Below are 20,857 nucleotides of genomic sequence, written 5' to 3' on the forward strand. Positions count from 1 at the left end.
ATATTACAGGTACAGAGTTTGTGGTTGTTGAAGACGCCTCTTGTGTGGATACCAACGCTATAATTCTTAAGGGGACCACCGTTCTCACTTACAAACCCAAACTGGCGGACCGTCCGTTTTCTGGGAGCTTATTTGGAATTGAGGTAAAATGATTGCGGCGACGTGATTTTGTTTTTTAAATAGTCATGCAAACCTAAAAGTACCTATCATGTCTGTAGCGAAGACTAAAGTTCACTCATGCACCCTTGGAATCTGAGATCTGGGTGCTGATTGCATCTTCACACTGGAGGACCACTTTGAAGAGGTTGTAGAGATTAGGAACCACATTTTCTTATAACCCTTTAGAGAATTCTAAGGTAAAGGGTTATCCTCATGTTAAAGCATGGGGCTAGAACGGCGGACAATGAGAAAGGAAGCAAGCTTTCCATCTAAAGTGCCACATTTGGACATAGTAGACTTCAATTGGGTCAATACAGTTACATTTTGCAATAAAGTCTTGAGGTTTTGTTGATTTTTTTCAGATTGTAATTTATATTCTTATCATAGGTGTTTTCGTGTCGCTTGGGGAATGAACACGACACTGCTCTCTCCATCATTGATCCCGTTCACGTGCAGATAGAACTGGTTGGAAATTCGACTTACCAAAACAGCTCTGGTCTCATGGATGCATTCAACACGGAGGATTTCCCTCCAATTCTGGAGGTAAAAGAAGAAAAACCCATCGTCAACTGTACTTCTCCATGTATATATGAAAAAGTGCATCTAGTGTGTGTGCGTATAATGTGTCTAAATAAATACATATATATATATATGCTGTGGTAGCCATGCTGGTTCAGTATGCCTTCAATCTACTATATAATTGTCTAAGGGTCACTTCCGTCTTTCTTTCTGTCTGCCTGTCACGGAAATCTCAAGTCGCTGATTGGTTGTGGCAAAACAGCCACGACCAATCAGCGACGGGCACAGTCCGGCGACAAAATGGCCGCTCCTTACTCCCCGCAGTCAGTGCCCGCTCCATACTCCCCTTCAGTCAGCGCTCACACAGGGTTAATAGCAGCGTTAGCAGACCGCATTATGCCGCGGTGTAATGCACTCCGTGAACGCTGCCATTAACCCTGTGTGACCAACTTTTTACTATTGATGCTGCCTATGTAGCATCAATAGTGAAAAGATCTAATGTTAAAAATAATTTTAAAAAATCATTATATACTCACCGTCCGTCGGCCCCTCGGATCCAGAACAGGCCTTTCCCGCTCCTCGCGCCGCTCCGGTGACCGCTCCATGCATTGCGATCTCGCGAGATGATGACGTGGCGGTCTTGCGAGGAGCATCGGTAAACGCTTCGCCTGGATCCGGGGGCCAACGGAAGGTGAGTATGTAACTTTTTTATTTTAATTCTTTTTTTTAACAGGGATATGATGCCCACATTGCTATATACTACGTGGGCTGTGCAATATACTACGTGGGCTGTGCAATATACTACGTGGGCGGTGCAATATACTACGTGGGCTGTGCAATATACTACGTGGGCTGTGCAATATATTACGTGGGTTGTGCTATATGCTACGTGGGCTGTGCTATATGCTACGTGGGCTGTGCTATATACTATGTGGGCTGTGTTATACACTACGTGGGCTGTTATATACTACGTGGGCTGTGTTATGCACTACGTGGGCTGTATTATACACTACTTGGGCTGTGTTATACACTGCGTGCGTCGGCTGTTATATACTACGTGAGCTGTGTTATATGCTACGTGGGCTGTTATAAACTACGTGGCTGTGTTATATGCTATGTGGGCTGTTATACACTCCATGGGCTGTGCTATATACTTCGTGGGCTGTGTTATATACTACGTGGCTGTTCTATATACTTCGTGGGCTGTGCTATATACTCCGTGGCTGTGCTATATAATACGTGGCTGTGATATATACTACGTGACTGTGCAATATACTACGTGGGTTTTGCAATATACTGCGTGGGCTGTTATATACTACGTGGCTGTGCTATATACTACGTGGCCGGCCGCGAACAATCAGCGACAGGCGCAGTCCGGCCGCGAATTGGCGCAGGATTTGAACCACGCTTCGCTAATTGGTCGCGGTTGGCCGAATCCTGTGTATTCAATGTATTATTCTAAAATCTTCATAAATAAACTACATACATATTCTAGAATACCCGATGCGTTAGAATCGGGCTACCGTCTAGTTTTGAATAAATCCCCAACAGTGTCACCAGCAAAGCACCCCCACACATCACACCTCCTCCTCCATGCTTCACGGTGGGAACCAGGCATGTAGAGTCCATCCGTTCACCTTTTCTGCGTAGCACAAAGACACGGTGGTTGGAATTAAAGATCTCAGATTTTGACTCATCAGACCAAAGCACAGATTTCCACTGGTCTAATTTCTATTCCTTGTGTTCTTTAGCCCAAACAAGTCTCTTCTGCTTGTTGCCTGTCCTTAGCAGTGGTTTCCTAGCAGCTATTTTACCATGAAGGCCTGCTGCACAAAGTCTCCTCTTAACAGTTGTTGTAGAGATGTGTCTGCTGCTAGAACTCTGTGTGGCATTGACCTGGTCTCTAATCTGAGCTGCTGTTAACCTGCGATTTCTGAGGCTGGTGACTCGGATAAACTTATCCTCAGAAGCAGAGGTGACTCTTGGTCTTCCTTTCCTGGGGCGGTCCTCATGTGAGCCAGTTTCTTTGTAGCGCTTGATGGTTTTTGCCACTGCACTTGGGGACACTTTCAAAGTTTTCCCAATTTTTTGGACTGACTGACCTTCATTTCCTAAAGTAATGATGGCCACTCGTTTTTCTTTACTTAGCTGCTTTTTTTTCTTGCCATAATACAAATTCTAACAGTCTATTCAGTAGGACTATCAGCTGTATCCACCAGACTTCTGCACAACACAACTGATGGTCCCAACCCCATTTATAAGGCAAGAAATCCCACTTATTAAACCTGACAGGGCACACCTGTGAAGTGAAAACCATTCCCGGTGATTACCTCTTGAAGCTCATCAAGAGAATGCCAAGAATGTGTCACCAAAGCAAAAGGTGGCTACTTTGTAGAACCTAGAATATAAGACATATTTTCAGTTGTTTCACACTTTTTTGTTAAGTACATAGTTCCACATGTGTTAATTCATAGTTTTGATGCCTTCAGTGTGAATATACAATTTTCACAGTCATGAAAATACAGAAAAATCCTTAAATGAGAAGGTGTGTCCAAACTTTTTGTCTGTACAGTGTGTGTGTGTGTGTTTTTATATATATATATATATATATATATATATATACATATATATATATATATATGTATATATATATATATATATATATATATATATATATTATTATGTTATCTTGTTTCCAATAGCAGATCAGCAGTGCAATTCTCTCTTTCTCTCTTGCACTTCTGTCTTTTCCCTCTGTACTTTACACATAAATGAAGGATAGAATTGCACTGATGAACTACTCTTAGAAACAAGGGAACACGGTGAATAAATGTGAAAGGGGAAATTGAAGACGTTGGAAATAAGCCGAGAGGAGAGGTGGCTGCGCGGCTAATGTGCTATGAAAAATGAGCAGGCAATTAAATATAACAAACAAATGGCTGGTAAAAACAATCACAGGCAGATCCAGACATGATGACATCAGGGCAGCAGCTTTCGTATTGTGTACAGCCGGAGATCCCATATCATTCCCCCAATTCTTGTAATCTGTGCTGCTTGTCTGTAACTTATAGACAGATTGGTCTTGACAACAGACAGTGGACTGCAGAAAGTTGTTCATCAAGTTTAGAAAGGAACCCGGCACTCGAATGGTGCAATGGAAAGAATTTAGCTTTATTAGATCAGCAATCCACGTGAACGTAATGTTTTGGTTTTACAATAAGACCTTCCTCTGACTGATTGCAAAATGTTCAATAGGTGAGAAAGTGAACTGAAAGGCAGCGCTAGTAAGTAAATGGGATCCTGCTCTGTGCATGTGCGCATAGCTATTGGCAATCTGATAGACATACGTTTGCTGACCATATGAGCAAGAGGTGATTGAGCTCCTAAGTTTATGTCTTGTCCAAGGGTCTGGGAAGCAAAACGGATAAAAAGGCCCAGGGATAAGCTGGAAACTTCTGTCCTTCCAGCGATTAGTAGGTATCTCGGCACCTGGACCCTCGAATCAAAACTGGCCTCACTATGACATATCAGAAATTCTGCAAGCAGTTAACTTGTCATCTTGGTGTCCGTTTGTCACAGTGAATTCTCTGTCTTTCCCTCGTCAGATTCAGTTGCAGACGCTGGACATCCGATTATCCTACAATGATGTACAGTTGTTTCTGGCGATTGCAAAATCCATTCCTGAGCAGACCAGCACCAGCACACCGGAGTCTGCCGTCTCCGGAAACGCTGAAGGTAACGACAAGGAGAGTGAAGGCTTGTTGGTCAAAGACGTGCACAGACATGTGATGGATCCTCTTCTAGGTAAGACCTCATAAATGTATTCCAGGCCTCTTAGGGTGCGTTTACAGAACCTGATCCTTTGGGGGATTTATGGGGAGATTGATCAGGTCTAGGATCTGTACTATTAAACATTCATTTCATCATTTTGGTTATTCTAGAAAATCAGCTTGCCCGCTTGCAGGAGCTGGGGTTTGCGGTAGCGGATTGCCGTAAAGCGTTGCTGGCTTCTCAAGGTAAACCATTGTAATGCTGGGATCTCTTTACAGCACATGCAGTAGGTGAGGGCGATATATTTACCGATGAGGTGAATAATGACACCACAACAAGGTTACCCTTTCAACAAAGCATGGCAACAATCTTCTGCAAGTTGCAAGACATCCGTAGACTGGACTTGTCTTTCTAGCACATCTCATAGGTGATCAATCAGATTGAGATCTGGGGTATTTGGGGGCCAAGTCAACACCTTGTACAGCTGTCTGGGATTTATTGTTATGGGTGCTAATTAGGCAGACTGTAGTCTACGTAGTGAAACATCACTTTAGCATTTTCATATGTCTTCCACAACTAAATGGAATCAATTCTTAGAATATCAATGTCTTAAGGAATTACAAGCTGCTCATTTTTGGGGGTCCAGCTGCCACAACTCCTGGTGATGGATGTCCATGTGTCTTAATAAGCGGCAGATTCTTTCTCTTATATCTCTTTTGTCTCCGCTTTGTGCCTCCTAAATTCTTATCTTTTCCACCCCTATAAGGTCAACTAGACAAAGCTGCTACGTGGCTCTTTAAGAATGCCGAGCCTCAGAAGCCTAATAAGACCAGCGGTGGAAGTAGGGCCGTACGATGGATATCAGGCGTGGAGCTGAAGGCGGACAGTATCTGCATCTGCTTCATCGATGACTGCATGGACTGCGATGTCCCCCTGGCGGAGATCACCTTTTCACGTCAGTATAGTCATTAATGTCTCCTAATTTCCAGTGATATTCAGGCCAAATAATGCACTTGGAAATGGTTCCACTTAACGTTATATTCATGCTTGTTCTTTCTATACTCCTTGCATCTGCTCATTAGACTGCAGGATAGTGAATATAATATCAGTGATGTCTGGTGCTGTCACCGGCTCTCATTGACTCCCTGCAGCGTGATCGTGGGGAACCGATGGTTTAAAATAATTTAGAAAAAAATGTTATGCTTAAAAATGTAAAAAAAAAAAAAACTGCACGTTTGGTATTGCTGCATCCAGAACAAACTCTTACATTAGCAACATATTTTCATGAATGCAGTAAAAAAGAATTGCCGTTTTTGTTTTTCTCACCTGTCAATGAAAATATAATAAAAAACGTATTAAAAATATTTTAAAAATGTCGCAGTAGCCAAGAGCAAAAACCCTGGGTAAGACAAGATTGGGACTCATTGTGCCTCATACTATTGTCAGTAGTTACACTTTTTTTCTTTTTTTTTTCTTTCAGGACTAAACTTTTTCCAACACTTGGTTTCCAATCCTGATGGATCCGCTGAATTCATACTTTCGGGGGATTACTATAATCGCGAACTATCCGGTATAATGTTTAGTTATTATCTGACTTTTCTCTCTTTTATCACTTATCCTCCTCTCTAAGTACGAACCCTACAGTCCCATAGATCCTGGCCCCTTCTCATTGGCTGCCATTTGTGGATGCAATCAGCTGTTGAAGTCCTGTCCTTTCTCTCCTTCTGATACATTTTCCTGTTTCATTCAAGGTTGGGAACCATTTGTCGAGCCATGGCCATGCTCCATATCTTGGCAGCAGCAGGAAGCGAGCCGTCTCCATCCTTCTCGCCTGAAGATTGATCTGAAGGCTAAACAGCGTTTGGACATCAATATCACCTCCGTGTTGATCGGTAAGGCGCCATCGCACTGTCTGCACCCATTGCATAAAGTGAATGGGTTCATAGGCTCCGATTCACCAGAAGTGGGCCAGAAGGACTGGTACACTTCAGAGCGTTGAGTGTTTGCTATATGGGATGGAATATCTAATTTCAGTGGTTTCCAACAAAATGAACCTCCAAAATCACCTGATTGGGGGTTTGGACACATCTGCAAGAGCTTTCCAGGGTAAACATCCCCTATAAGAATTGGAAAGCACACTGCGGATTATTTGTTCTGTGCAGTATATCAGTCTCTTGTTCACCATATTTTCTTGGTTCTTTGTAGAACAATATGTGAACACTAAGGAGTCCTGGATGGCCGATTACTGCAAACTGGAGAAGGAGGCCACCATGGAAACTGGAAATGAGGAGTGGATGGGTTCTTCTGTGGACCCTCCGTGCATTGGACCAAGTGAGTAAATTATTTCTATGTAAGAACAGCATTCAACAGCAGTGTACCTTAAAAGATGAAGGACAGAATGGTTGACTACTTCTTCTGTTATTGGTAAATGTAAAACTTTCTCTAAGACTTTAAAGATGTTCTGTGCTCATGTCAGTTCTCCGGGTCATTCTACGCAGGCAGAACTCACAGGGTCACATATACACTGCATGGACAAAAGTCCTGGGACACATCTTGATCATTGCATTCAGGTTTTTCATTAGTCCCATTGCCCCTGGTGTATAACCTCCAGCCGCCCCGCTATGCCGGCTGCCTTTTCTGACGTGAGAGAACGGCGGGTGGTGCAGAGCTCCGATACCAGCACTGTCCTGTAAGAGAAACCATTGGTGAATCAAGTCCGTTCATGACAATTCTTTCACCCTAAATTTCTCTATCGCCTTTCATTGGGGGACACAGGAACCATGGGTGTATGCTGCTGCCACTAGGAGGCTGACACTATGCAAATAAAAAAGTTAGCTCCTCCTCCGCAGTGTACACCCCACCGACAGGAAGTAGGTTATTCAGTTTAGCTTAGTGTCAGTAGGAGGTGGACACGGGTCTTTCATTAGACCCTTATCTACCTCAATGTGCGTCGTTTCTTTTCAGGTTTTTCCGGAGGGATACAGGGTGAACAGTCACACCTGTAGTCCCACAGTGCGGACTATGAGTACGGCGTGTACTGCCACCCCGTATCCTCATAGATCCCTCACCAGGACCAAGATCCTAGCACACAAGCGTGCTCAGAAGTCCGGTCCTGGCTCCGTCCCCCACCCACTCGCCCACCAGAGCCTATCGGTTGCGGAGACGAGGACGTCCATCAGCTCCCTGGACGTCTCATTCCTCTTCAGGTTAGTAACGACGTGGGATATTTAAGGTGAGTATTTTCCCCATTCCATCCCACCCCATACAGATCTTCTAAGGGGGGGATCCCACTGGTCGTCGCCCGTTGCACGGGCAGCTGCACACAGTTGCAGGGGCCTTTTTATCTGCGCGCACGGGCCGAGATCCCTTTACCGCGTGGCGGCCGTGCTTTTCTGTCTGCCGCGCCGCTTCCATAGCTGCGGCCGTTCTGCCTCCTGTTCTGGCCCCTGCGACCGTACGATTTTGGCCGCCCTTAGCGCCATCTGTGCCAGCACGGCGGCTCCCCTGCCATCTGTGCCAGCGCGGCGGCGTTTGCAGGCCGCCGCGCCGCTTCTGGCCCCTGCGACCGTACGATTCCGGCCGCCCTTAGCGCCATCTGTGCCAGCTTCGGGCCCCTGCAGCCGCGCTTCTCCGGCCGCTCTCTGCGGCCGCGATGCCTTTGTCCCAGGCTGCCGTGCCGCTTCCTACCCGCGGCGCCAGAGCTGTATTGCACCGGTGGACGCCGGCCTCTAATTTAGGCCCCGGCTTCTCCCGGGGCCTACTTCCGGCCGCGACTCCGCCACTTCCTCCTTACATCAGGCGGGCTTTTCTCCCGCCCGACTGGTTCAAGTCGGTGAGCTCCGCCCACCAGCGCCATCCTGGCGGTTAGCCCCGCCCACTTTCTCCTGCACCCCTGAAGTGGTTTTTCGGCACCAGGACCGCTTTGCGCTGGCTCCTCAAAGCACATAGCCTGGCATCCTCATCCTTTGCGGCTCAGCATTGCAGCCGGTCCCGGACAGAAGAGTGTCCCAGAAGTCTGCTCTGTCTGCCTGCACCCCTGCGTTAAGGACCATCCACATCATGAGGTGCAGCTTTCCATCCATCACCTGTCGTGAGTACTAACCTTCTGGCTTCTTCATCGCCATGTCTAATATTAAGGGAAGTCGCTTTTGTCCTCCCTCTTCTGCCTTAGTCTAACACTTTGCGTGTTCGCCTTATGCCCACCGCAGCGTCTGCCGTGAGTAGCTCTGCACCGCAGACTGATACTCTTCCCTTCTGAATTTTTCCTTGGACCCGTTCGGTCTATTTTTACGGGAGGTCGCTTCCGGCCTCCTACCTTTTCTCAGGCAGGCCTGCAGCAACCCACATTATGCTCATCGCCCAGGACCCCCCCCCCCCCCCGCCACTCCACCTCAGAGCAAAGACCCCTTCCTCTCTGTCTCTATCAGTAGCGGATCTCACACGGGTGTCCCAGACCCTTGTGTCCGTGCTAGATCAGTTGCCCCTGCAGACTTCCGTAGTAGCCAGCGGGTCGCAAGAAGATCTTTCCGAGACTTCTAATACAGGCCGCGAAAGATCCAGACAGGAACGCTGGTCTGAGTTCTCTTCTCGGTCCACTTCGCCCCACGGTCCTTCTCTGTGGTCGACTTCCCCCTGGCCTTTCCCCCCGGAGTCAGGCGAGGCTTTCTCTGATACGCCTTCGGAGGATAATTTGGGGCCTGATTCGAACCAAATCGCTAACATGAGGGATATGGTTCAAAGCCTCATTGGAGCGACCAATCAGACCTGTGGCATCAAAGATTCCTCTACGAAACCCGCAGATCAGGCGGTTTCGTTTAGACGGTCTCAACTACCTCCCAAGGTATTGGCTCCTCATCCTGAATTCGAGGAGCTTCTGGCCAGAGAAAGAGCGAATTCGACCAGACGTTCTCAAAGAGACAAGCGTCTTGGAGTCTCATAATCTCTTTCCTCCGGATCTCATTGCCAACCGGATTGAGAGGCGTTAGAGAATGACCTCTCCCCCTGTGGATCCGTCGGCTGCTAGACTTGCCACCAACACAGTCCTTATGCTGTCCGGTGGGGCGGCTCTGAAAGATTCCATCGATTGGATCATGGAATCCTTCGTGAAGTCGGCTTTCGAAACTGCCGCATCATCCCAATGCCCGACTTTGGCTTCCACTTGGGTTTCAAAGTCTTTATCTGAGGGGCTAAACAACTCCGTTGGGGCATTCAAGCTGGAGCTCCATCAGGCCGGCTGGCGGAACTTGCCACCCAGATTACTCACGCAGGGGAATAATTTGTTCCCTGGACGTCGCGTCTTCTGCCGCACAGGCGCCCAGTGATGTTGTTGCCAGCCGTCGCACTGTTTGGCTCAAGAGTCATCAAAGAAGTCCCTTACGAGCCTGCCTTTTCATATCCTTCCTTCCAGTTCCCTGGCAGGTGGTGACAACGGACGCCAGCCCGCTCGGCGGAGGCGCGGGGCTTTGTTTCCTGTTCTTTCAGGGTTGTTGGTCAGCGCAGGAGTCCTCTTGGCCGATCAATGTCCTCGAGTTCCGGATCATCTTTCTGTCTTTCCTTCACTGGGTAAGGATTCTCAGCAGCCTGCCAATTCGAATCCAGACAGACAATGACACAGCAGTGGCATATGTCTACCACCAGGGGTGGACTCGGCGTTCCCTGGCCTCGGCTGAGATTCCAGGATCCTCCTTTGGACAGAGGCAACGGTCCTGGTGAGCTCCGCAGTGCATGTCCCCGGCATGGACTTTTAGGCCGCCGACTTCCTCGGCCGCGAGGGCCTCGCGGCAGGGGAAGGGTACTTCAGGAGGTTTCCTATCGGATTGCCCTTCGATGGGGGACTCCAGAGGTGGATCTCATGGCGTCCCGATTGAACAGGAAGGTCCCTCGGGTCGGCCCAGGGTCCCATGATCCTCTCACAGTGGTGTTGTCACTCTAGCCATTCCTTGGTCGCAGTTCGTGCTCCCCTATCGGTTCCCACGCCTTCCCTTGCTTTCCAAGCTGTCGAAAAAGATCAAGGCGGGATGGGTGCCGGTCATTCTGATCGTCCTGGATTGGCCCAGGAGGTCTTGGTCTGCAGACATCGTCAATCTTCTCGTGGACACCTCTGGTGCCTTCCAAACGGACCCTATCTGCTGTCTCAGGGTCCGATCTGCCACCCGAATTATCGGTCGCTCAGTTTAACGGTGTGGCTGTGGACTCCAGTTCTAAGAGCGTCCGGCCTTTCGGCCCAGATGAGCCACTCTATAATCCAGGCTGGGAAGCCTTCGTCTTCCTGCAGGATTTACTATCCTACCTGGAGGGCATACTTTCGTTGATGCGAGTCCAACCGCTTTTCTCCTATGTCCTTTTTCCCTGCCTTCCATTTGGTTTTCCTTCAGGCAGGACTGGATTCGGGCTTCGCTCTCAGTTCCCTAAAGGGCCAGGTTCCTGCGCTCTTCTTCCCTTTAAGAAGGCGTTATCTTCTCAGCCACAGGTTACGACCTTCCTTCAAGGAGTAGCCCACACTGTCCCTCCGTACAGGGCCTCTGTGGATTCATGGGATTTAAAGGTTGTGTTGGTTATTCTTAGGGGTTCCCCCTTTGAGCCTCTCAGGGAGTTTTCCCTGTCAGTTCTATCTCGGAAGGTGGCTTTTCTCAGGTGCATCTCTTCGAGTGTTTTCGAGTTGGCGGCCATTTCTTGCCGACCTCCTTTCTTGATTTTCCACCAGGACAAGGTGGTCCCAGGCCTCCGCCTTCCTTCCTTCCTTTCTTGAGGTGGTTTTCATCTTTCCACCTCAACGAGGACATCGTTCTACCTTTCCTTTGTCCAGCTCCGACTCATCCTCTGGAGTGATCGTTGAACAGGCTGGGCCTCGTCAGGGCAGTGAGGATCTCCCTGGCTAGCACAGCCGCTTTCCGAAAGATGGATTCTCTTTTCGCCATCCCTGATGGCGTGCGTAGAGGCCTGCCGGTTTCCAAGGCGACTATTGCTCGCTCTATCAGAACGGCAACTTTGGAAGCTTACTGGGTCAAGAACAAGAGTGCCCCCTCCTGAGATAAGGCTCACTCTACCCGGGCAGTCGGCGCTTCCAGTCCGGTACGTCACGGGGCTTTTGCCGACGGCTTTGCAAAGCGGCAACCTGGTCTTCCATCCACACGTTTCGCCGAACTACGGCGGACTCCAGCCTGGGCAGAAGGATCCTGCAGGCAGCAGTGGTGAGTCCTCGGACCTGATGGAAGTCTGTTTTTCCAACCCCAGGGACTGCTTTGGGACGTCCCATGGTTCCTGTGTCCCCCAATGAAAGGCGATAGCGAAAACAGGATTTTTGGTTGCTTACCGTAAAATCTGATTCTCGGAGCCTTCATTGGGGGACACAGCTCCCTCCCAAGTTGAACAGCTCTGTTTACTGTATACGTTTGAGTTCTTTGAACACTCTTTGAGTGTTTGAAACTGTTAATCTATGGAGCGCCGTGGAATTTGTTGGCGCTATGTTGATAAAGTTTATTATTATATTATTATTCTTTCTCTTTTACATGTTGCTTCTCCTACTGCTTTCTCACTAACTGAATATCCTACTTCCTGTCGGTAGGGTGTACACTGCAGAGGAGGAGCTAACTTTTTTATTTGCATAGTGTCAGCCTCCTAGTGGCAGCAGCATACACCCATGGTTCCTGTGTCCCCCAATGAAGGCTCCGAGAAACAGATTTTACGGTGAGTACCAAAAATCCTGTTTTTTCCTCCTCAACTGTGAGTGATTATTGAGAAGTAGAAGGAAGCACAGCAACTCAGCCATGAAGTAAACACCCCCTAACGTTAAAGACCTGGGGGAAGGGGGCAAGTGTGGAGGAGCAGAGGGCAGAGAAGTCACCAACGCTCTGCTGACTCCATAAGAGTCAAGACCTTCTCTGTTGTGCTGATGTATTAACATCAGGACAAAAATGTAAAACTGTTCCCCTGCAGGGAGCTTCATGGCCGAGCCGATGCATGCTGTCATACATCACCAAGCACAGTGCCGAGCGTCGGATGTAGTGGTGTAAAGCCACCATTATTGGACTCTGGAGGAAATAAGTTCTGTGCAGTGAAAGATCACACTGCTCTATTTGGCATCTGAAGGACAAGTCTGGGTTTGGTGAATTCCAGGAGAACGTTACCCGCTTGACTGCACTGTGCCAGCTGTAAGTTTGGTGGAGGAGGGATATTATGAGCATGTTTTTGAGGGGTCAGCCTGGACCACTTAGTTCCAAGTGAAGGGGAATCTTACTGTTTCAGCATACCAAGATATTATGCACAGTTTTGGCCACCAGCTTTGAGGGAACTGTTTTGGGAAGACCGTTTTCTGTCCCCCATGACTGTGCCCAGTGCACAAGGTCCATTCAGACACATGGTTGGGGAAGAACATGATTGACTGCACGGAGTCCCACCCTGTCGCCCCATCCAAGGTTTTTGTGATGAACTAGAATGGAGATTGTGAGCCGAACATGTGCTCCAACATCAGGGTCAGACCTCACAAATGCTCTTCTGGATGAAAGAGCAGAAACTCCCACAGATGCCTCCAAAATCTTGTAGAAACCTTCCCAGACGAGCAGAAGCTCTTTTTATTGAAATCCAGTGACATCAGCGGTGTCATCAGAGGATTGGTAAGACGAGTATCTTAGTTTTTATACCATTTTTAATGTTTTTATTTTGTTTTTCAATAAAGTGGTTCTACAGGACTCTGTGGTCCGTGCCGCTCTTCTTACTGTGTTTCTTTCCTAACCCAAGTGCAATGTCTGTGCAGAATTCCTCAGTGTTTCCCTTGCTCCATTTTTCGTGCTTTCTAACTTTGCCTTTCCTGTCTGCCAGGCCTTCCTCTGTCTTACCTTAGAACTAGAAGCACAGCCAGTCTGACTAACCTAGAACATCAGGTGTATGCTAGAGGTACAGTACGAAAAACACGGGGACATGTATAAAGTGCCATCGGGATGTCTGTGTTCATGCACATCTGGTCATTGACTCCTCAAGATGACCCCATTTCATACGGTCTATAATAGGGTATATAGGGGGGCTGTCACTCATGCCCCTACTGTTCATCCATCTAATACATGGATAACTATTCACCTATATATTTCTTCCGAAAAGAAAATGCATGGCTGACCGCAGCTTTCCCTGCCGCTGACCGCCGAGCACCATTCATGCGGCCTCTGCGTGTGAAGGCAGGATGCGATGTTCCTCCTCCATTACTGCTGTATTAGATGTGGATCTGTAACAAGTCATGGATTCCTTTCTCTGTTCTTTCCCATGTAGTTGAAATGAAGACTCCAAAGCGCAGACAGCCATTTATACCATTTGCTCTCCGGAATCACACTGGCTGCACACTGTGGTTCGCCACTTTAACTACAACACCCACAAGGTAATGACAAGTAGAACAATAATGTTTAGTTCTCCGTTATTCATACATTTCCAGGAGGAATAACAAAGGAACCGCATAATGGAGAGCTCTGTATAGAATTACTATTTCAAGGGAAATATCAACATTCTCTAAAGCAGACACGACCGGAGAGCTTCACAGCGGTATCGACGTGTGAGGCATGATGTGCACCCGGCTGCCATAATAACGGCACCTTGCAAGGAACAGCTCCACTCTCAGATCGTGTCATTTATGGGCTAACAGCAGCAATCAGGGCTCCGCTCCGCTCGCTGCGGTTACAGGCAGACGCCGGCTTTGTAGCACAGCAGGCATTTGGGGGATGTAGTGTGAGCTTAGTTCCTGAGCCCACTCCATACACAAAGGCAGCAGCTGACATCGGATGAACTATTACGTACATTTTTCGATAAGGAATTAAATCTATGTGACCTGGATTGGAAATGATAGTGAAAACATAGAATCACATTTGTATTGTGACTTTGCTGCAGGGCGGCCTTGTCACATAGCGGGAGCCCAGAAGTTGTGTCAGATGGTGACAGAAATTTCTTCGATGACGCTCACAATGTGAGTCAGTGGAGAGAAGTGCCCCCGGGAGAAGAGATACCATTTGAGTTTGAAACAAGAGAAAAACTGAGACACAGGTAACTTTACTCTTATTTTTCTCCTCTGCTCTGTTGTACTTTAAATCCAACTTACGATTGCATGCTCGCTTCCAAGCCCCGGCACTGTGCACGCTCACCATCTCACACTGCATGCATGCTCACGGTCTGCTCCCCCCAGCACTGCATGTGCACTTGTCCCCTGCTTCCTCCTCATTATGTGCACACTCACTCCCTGCTCCCCCAGCACTGCTTGCATGCTTGCCCTCTGGTTCCCCAGCACTCCATGCGCGATTGCCTCCTGGCCCTCCCTGATGCTATGAGTGCACTTTGCCCCTATCCTTTCCTGGCGCTGCATGCATGCTCAAGCCTTGATGCTCCTAGTGCTGCATGCGCGTTCATCTCCTGACCCATTTGACGCAGTGTTCACACTCCCCTGGTGCTGCGTGCGCACTCATCTCTTGCCTTCCCTTGACACTACATGTGTGCTCGACCCCCTGATTGCCCTAGTGCTGCATGCGTGCTAACCCCCTGCTTGACCTTGTGCTGCATGTGTGCTCACTCCCTGCTGCCCTGGCACGGCATGCATGCTCGCACACTGCTTCCACTGGTGCTATGTGCCCCTTTTTGTGCTGGGTGCACGCTCGCCTCATTCTCACTCTGAGACTGCATACGCACTCGACTCCTGCCCCCCACCCTGGCTCTATGTGGGTGTTTGCCTACTGCCCCCGTGGCTCTGCGTGCACGCTTGCCTCCTGCCCCCAGCGCCGTGCGCTTGTCTCCTACCTGGCCTTCAGCCCTGCATGCTCTCGCCTCGTATTCCCCTCTGGCGCTGCGTCCGTACTCGCTTTCCCCTTAACCCCTTTTCCGACACCATGTCCAAATTTTCAGTTCAGGCAGAGTGCTTGCTCAGAACAAGTTGAGCTGTCAATCTACATTGCAGGAGGTTGTGAGGGATGGTAATTAAGAGACTCTAATTTGCATAATGATCAAAGATAAAGATATTTCTTTATCGCCTCTCATTGGGGGACACAGGAACCATGGGGTGTATGCTGCTGCCACTAGGAGGCTGACACTATGCAAATAAAAAGTTAGCTCCTCCTCTGCAATGTACACCCCACCGACTGACATTATACTCTTCAGTTTAGCTTAGTGTCAGTAGGAGGTGGACACGGGTCTTTCATTAGACCCTTATCTACCTCAATGTGCGTCGTTTCTTTTCAGGTTTTTCTGGAGGGATACAGGGTGAACAGTCACACCTGTAGTCCCACAAGGTGGACTATGAGTACGGCGTGTACTGCCACCCCGTATCCTCGTAGATCCCACAGCAGGACCAAGATCCTAGCACACAAGCGTGCTTAGAAGTCCGGTCCTGGCTCCATCCCCCACCCACTCGCCCACCAGAGCCTGTCGGTTGGAGGAGACGAGGACGTCCATCAGCTCCCTGGACGTCTGATATCTTCCCCGGATTGAGGTTAGTAAGGACGGCGTGGGATGTTTTAGGTGAGTATTCCTAGCCCCGGGGCCCTTGGTTTTCCCTTTTTCTTGGCATTTCCAGGCCATCTTTTTCCCTGGCCTGCTGTCCTAAAGGGGTCCGGAGAATCGCAGATTGCCGCTTTCGCAGCACTTTCTGGGGTTCTTTCCAGCGCGGCTGGCTTTTAAGCTGGTTTTTTTCCTGCGACCGCATGGGGCTTCGCCGCGTCCCGCTCCGGTGGTCGCCACCTTCCTAATTTAGGGCTCCGGCGGCAGCGCTTCTCCCTGCTATGCGGCGACTTTGCTGGCTGCCGCGCCACTCTGCACCTCCCAGCCGAGCAGCGCCGTCACCGCGGCTTTAACCCGGCGGTTGTCGGCTCCGGCGGCAGTGTTTTTCCCCCTTGCTGAGGCGACTTCGCAGGTCGCCGCGCCATTCACTAGAGGCCTCATCCTCCTGCCGGGCAGCGCCGTCGCCGCGGCTTTACCCCGGCGGTCGTCGGCTCCTAATCTAGGCCCTGGCTTCCACTGGGCCTACCTCCAGCGGCAGCGCTTCCCCCTTGCTGAGGCGACTTCGCTGCTGTGCCGCTCTCCAGAGGCCGCATCCTCCAGCTGGGCAGCGCCGGCGCCCCCCCCCCCCCTCAGGCGGTCGCCGAGCTTTAATCTAGGTCCCGGCTTCTCCCGGGGCCTACTTCCGGCGGCTCCTCTCCGCCCACTTCCCCACTACTCGGCGGGCTTTTCTCCCGCCCGGCCATCAGCCCTCGGTGTTGCTCCGCCCACCGGCGCCATCTTACTACACCCAGTGGACAAGTGCCTTAGCCCACGCACGCCTCTCTGTGCGCTGCAGTGGACTACTACAGGTATCAGATCCCTTCGGCTGCACCACTGCAGGATCCGCATTATATTCTAAGAGGATTTCTTCCCTGGGGGACCATCTTCAAGCTGTGTCCTGCGTCTGGAACTGCTTCGTCTGCGTGAGTAGCTGCACTGCAGACTGACACTCCCCTCTGCCCCCCCTGTCCCCTAACCTTCTGGCTTTTCTTCAGGGTCTTTTCTTTAAAAAAAAAAAAAAAAAAAAAAAATGGCTACCTCTAAGGGAGGCCGCTCTCGTCCTCTGTCAGGCCTGCAGCAATTCGATTGTTCCCACCGCCCAGGATCCCCCGGCCTCTCCGCTCGAGAGTGATACCCCCCACCCCAGGCTGGGTTTCCTCTCTGTCACAATCGGTGGCAGATCTAACACGGGTGTCGCTAACTCTTGTGTCCGTGCTGGACCGATTACCCCTGCAGGCCCCCGCAGTAGCCAGCGGTCGCAGGAACCTCCGTCGGAGCCTTCCATTATAGGCCGCAAAAGGTCCAGACAGGAACGCCGGTCTGAGTCCTCTTTTCGCTCCATCTCACCACACGGTCCTTCTCTGCGGTTGACTTTCCCCCGGTCCTCCTCCCCTGAGTCAGGCGAGGCGTTCTCTGATGCGCCTTCGGAGGATGTTTCGGAGCTGGATTCGAACCAAATCGCTACCAGGAGGGATATGGTTCAGAATCTCATTGGAGCGATAAATCTAACCTGTGGTATCACGGAGTCCTCTACGGAACCCGCAGATCAGGCGGTTTCGTTTAGACGGGCTAAACCACCTTCAAAATTTTTTGCTCCTCACCCGGAATTCGAGGAGATTATGACCAGAGAAAGAGAGAACCTGACCAGACGCTTTGAGAGGAAAGCGACTTGGCGTTTTATATCAATTTTCTCCGCAGCTCATCGCTAATTGGACGGCTTCTCCGTCGGTGGATTCTCCGGTTTCCAGACTATTCGCCAACACGGTCCTCCCACTGTCCGGATGTGCATCTCTGAAGGATTCTAACGATAGAGTCATAGAATCCTTCGCAAAGTCAGCCTTTGAAGTGGCCTCACCCAGTCTTTGCCCAGTCTTTGCTCCCACTGGGGTTTCAAAATCCATATCCAAATGGGCCAATCAGCTCCGTCAGGGCATTCTGGACGGGGTTCCTTCCGGACAGCTGGCGGAACTTGCCAACCAGAATTCTCATGCGGGTGAATATCTGGTCTCAGCCTCCCTGGACGCCGCGTCTTGTGCGGCTAAGGCGTCCAGCAACGCGACTGCCATCCGCCGGTCCGTTTGGCTTAAGGCCTGGCAGGCGGACTTGTCCTCTAAAAAGTCCCTTACCAGCCTGCCTTTTCAGGGGTCTCGTCCTTTTGGTTCTAAGCTGGACCAATTCATTAAGGACGCTACTGGGGGCACAAGCTCCCTTCTTCCCCAGGCCAAGCTTCGTCGCCCCCCTCCTAGACTTCAATTTTGGTCTTTTCGGCCTTTTTGTTGCTTCGCGGCATCAATCTCCTTCTCCCAGCAGCAACAGAGGCCACAGGCACGTCAAGAGAAGAAGGCGGTATCCTTTAGGCCCACTCCTTGCGTTCTCGCCACTCCCAGGGTAGGTCCTCCAGGACTGGAAGAACCACCTCGGCCTGACTCTCGGCTAGTCGACAACCCACCTCCCCGACTGGGCGGCCGTCTCCTCTTCTTCAGGGATGTCTGGATCTCCTCAGTAGAGGACGCATGGGTCAGGGATGTTGTATCCTCGGGATACAAGCTAGAGTTCGTTTCACGGCCCCGGGATCGTTTTTTCGAATCCCAACCTCCAAGAGATCCCGCTCCTAGTTCCGGGTTTCTTCGCAGCCATCACTTCTCTCCTCAAAGCCGGGGTAATCGTTCCCGTCCCAGGAAAAGAGCGGTTCGCAGGTTTCTATTCCAACCTTTTTGTGGTACTGAAAAGACGGCAGGGTGCGTCCCATTCGGGACCTTAAATTGCTGAGCAGGAGAGTTCGTCTGAAACACTTGAAGCTCTAAAAAACATTGAAGCTCTAAAAAACTATAGGGAGAAAAATACTTTATCTAAAAAACTAATTAAAGCTGCCAAAAAGGAAACAGAGAAGCACATTGCTAAGGAGAGTAAAACTAATCCCAAACTGTTCTTCAACTATATCAATAGTAAAAGAATAAAAACTGAAAATGTAGGCCCCTTAAGAAATAGTGAGGAAAGAATGGTTGTAGATGACGAGGAAAAAGCTAACATATTAAACACCTTCTTCTCCACGGTATTCACGGTGGAAAATGAAATGCTAGGTGAAATCCCAAGAAACAATGAAAACCCTATATTAAGGGTCACCAATCTAACCCAAGAAGAGGTGCGAAACCGGCTAAATAAGATTAAAATAGATAAATCTCCGGGTCCGGATGGCATACACCCACGAGTACTAAGAGAACTAAGTAATGTAATAGATAAACCATTATTTCTTATTTTTAGGGACTCTATAGCGACAGGGTCTGTTCCGCAGGATTGGCGCATAGCAAATGTGGTGCCAATATTCAAAAAGGGCTCTAAAAGTGAACCTGGAAATTATAGGCCAGTAAGTCTAACCTCTATTGTTGGTAAAATATTTGAAGGGTTTCTGAGGGATGTTATTCTGGATTATCTCAATGAGAATAACTGTTTAACTCCATATCAGCATGGGTTTATGAGAAATCGCTCCTGTCAAACCAATCTAATCAGTTTTTATGAAGAGGTAAGCTATAGGCTGGACCACGGTGAGTCATTGGACGTGGTATATCTCGATTTTTCCAAAGCATTTGATACCGTGCCGCACAAGAGGTTGGTACACAAAATGAGAATGCTTGGTCTGGGGGAAATTGTGTGTAAATGGGTTAGTAACTGGCTTAGTGATAGAAAGCAGAGGGTGGTTATAAATGGTATAGTCTCTAACTGGGTCGCTGTGACCAGTGGGGTACCGCAGGGGTCAGTATTGGGACCTGTTCTCTTCAACATATTCATTAATGATCTGGTAGAAGGTTTACACAGTAAAATATCGATATTTGCAGATGATACAAAACTATGTAAAGCAGTTAATACAAGAGAAGATAGTATTCTGCTACAGATGGATCTGGATAAGTTGGAAACTTGGGCTGAAAGGTGGCAGATGAGGTTTAACAATGATAAATGTAAGGTTATACACATGGGAAGAAGGAATCAATGTCACCATTACACACTGAATGGGAAACCACTGGGTAAATCTGACAGGGAGAAGGACTTGGGGATCCTAGTTAATGATAAACTTACCTGGAGCAGCCAGTGCCAGGCAGCAGCTGCCAAGGCAAACAGGATCATGGGGTCCATTAAAAGAGGTCTGGATACACATGATGAGAGCATTATACTGCCTCTGTACAAATCCCTAGTTAGACCGCACATGGAGTACTGTGTCCAGTTTTGGGCACCGGTGCTCAGGAAGGATATAATGGAACTAGAGAGAGTACAAAGGAGGGCAACAAAATTAATAAAGGGGATGGGAGAACTACAATACCCAGATAGATTAGCGAAATTAGGATTATTTAGTCTAGAAAAAAGACGACTGAGGGGCGATCTAATAACCATGTATAAGTATATAAGGGGACAATACAAATATCTCGCTGAGGATCTGTTTATACCAAGGAAGGTGACGGGCACAAGGGGGCATTCTTTGCGTCTGGAGGAGAGAAGGTTTTTCCACCAACATAGAAGAGGATTCTTTACTGTTAGGGCAGTGAGAATCTGGAATTGCTTGCCTGAGGAGGTGGTGATGGCGAACTCAGTCGAGGGGTTCAAGAGAGGCCTGGATGTCTTCCTGGAGCAGAACAATATTGTATCATACAATTAGGTTCTGTAGAAGGACGTAGATCTGGGGATTTATTATGATGGAATATAGGCTGAACTGGATGGACAAATGTCTTTTTTCGGCCTTACTAACTATGTTACTATGTTACTTCAGGATGGAATCCCTTCGTTCAGTAATTGCTTCCATGGAGGCTCAGGAATTTCTGTGTTCCATAGATTTTCAGGAACGCCTACCTCCACGTTCCGATATTCCCGGGACATCACAGATCCCTGTGCTTTGCAGTGCTTCAGGAACATTTTCAGTTCG

At 49.0% G+C, this 20,857-nt stretch overlaps 1 protein-coding gene across 2 annotated transcripts in view; it reads left to right on the forward strand.

The window, feature by feature from the left end:
• VPS13D (vacuolar protein sorting 13 homolog D) overlaps positions 1-20,857 on the forward strand; it is a 292,394-nt gene that overhangs the window by 128,766 nt on the left and 142,771 nt on the right. The window contains exons 32-42 of one of the 2 annotated variants that reach the window (XM_069741463.1): positions 10-143; positions 547-702; positions 4,284-4,482; positions 4,620-4,694; positions 5,216-5,404; positions 5,930-6,019; positions 6,201-6,341; positions 6,655-6,780; positions 13,267-13,341; positions 13,708-13,813; positions 14,317-14,469. In XM_069741463.1, coding sequence (XP_069597564.1) covers positions 10-143; positions 547-702; positions 4,284-4,482; positions 4,620-4,694; positions 5,216-5,404; positions 5,930-6,019; positions 6,201-6,341; positions 6,655-6,780; positions 13,267-13,341; positions 13,708-13,813; positions 14,317-14,469 — 1,444 coding nt within the window. The remainder of the gene's footprint in view (positions 1-9; positions 144-546; positions 703-4,283; positions 4,483-4,619; positions 4,695-5,215; positions 5,405-5,929; positions 6,020-6,200; positions 6,342-6,654; positions 6,781-13,266; positions 13,342-13,707; positions 13,814-14,316; positions 14,470-20,857) is intronic. The other variant, XM_069741464.1, reaches the window with a different exon arrangement.

Source organism: Ranitomeya imitator, chromosome 10 (assembly GCF_032444005.1).
Source record: "Ranitomeya imitator isolate aRanImi1 chromosome 10, aRanImi1.pri, whole genome shotgun sequence".
Lineage (NCBI taxonomy): Eukaryota > Metazoa > Chordata > Amphibia > Anura > Dendrobatidae > Ranitomeya > Ranitomeya imitator.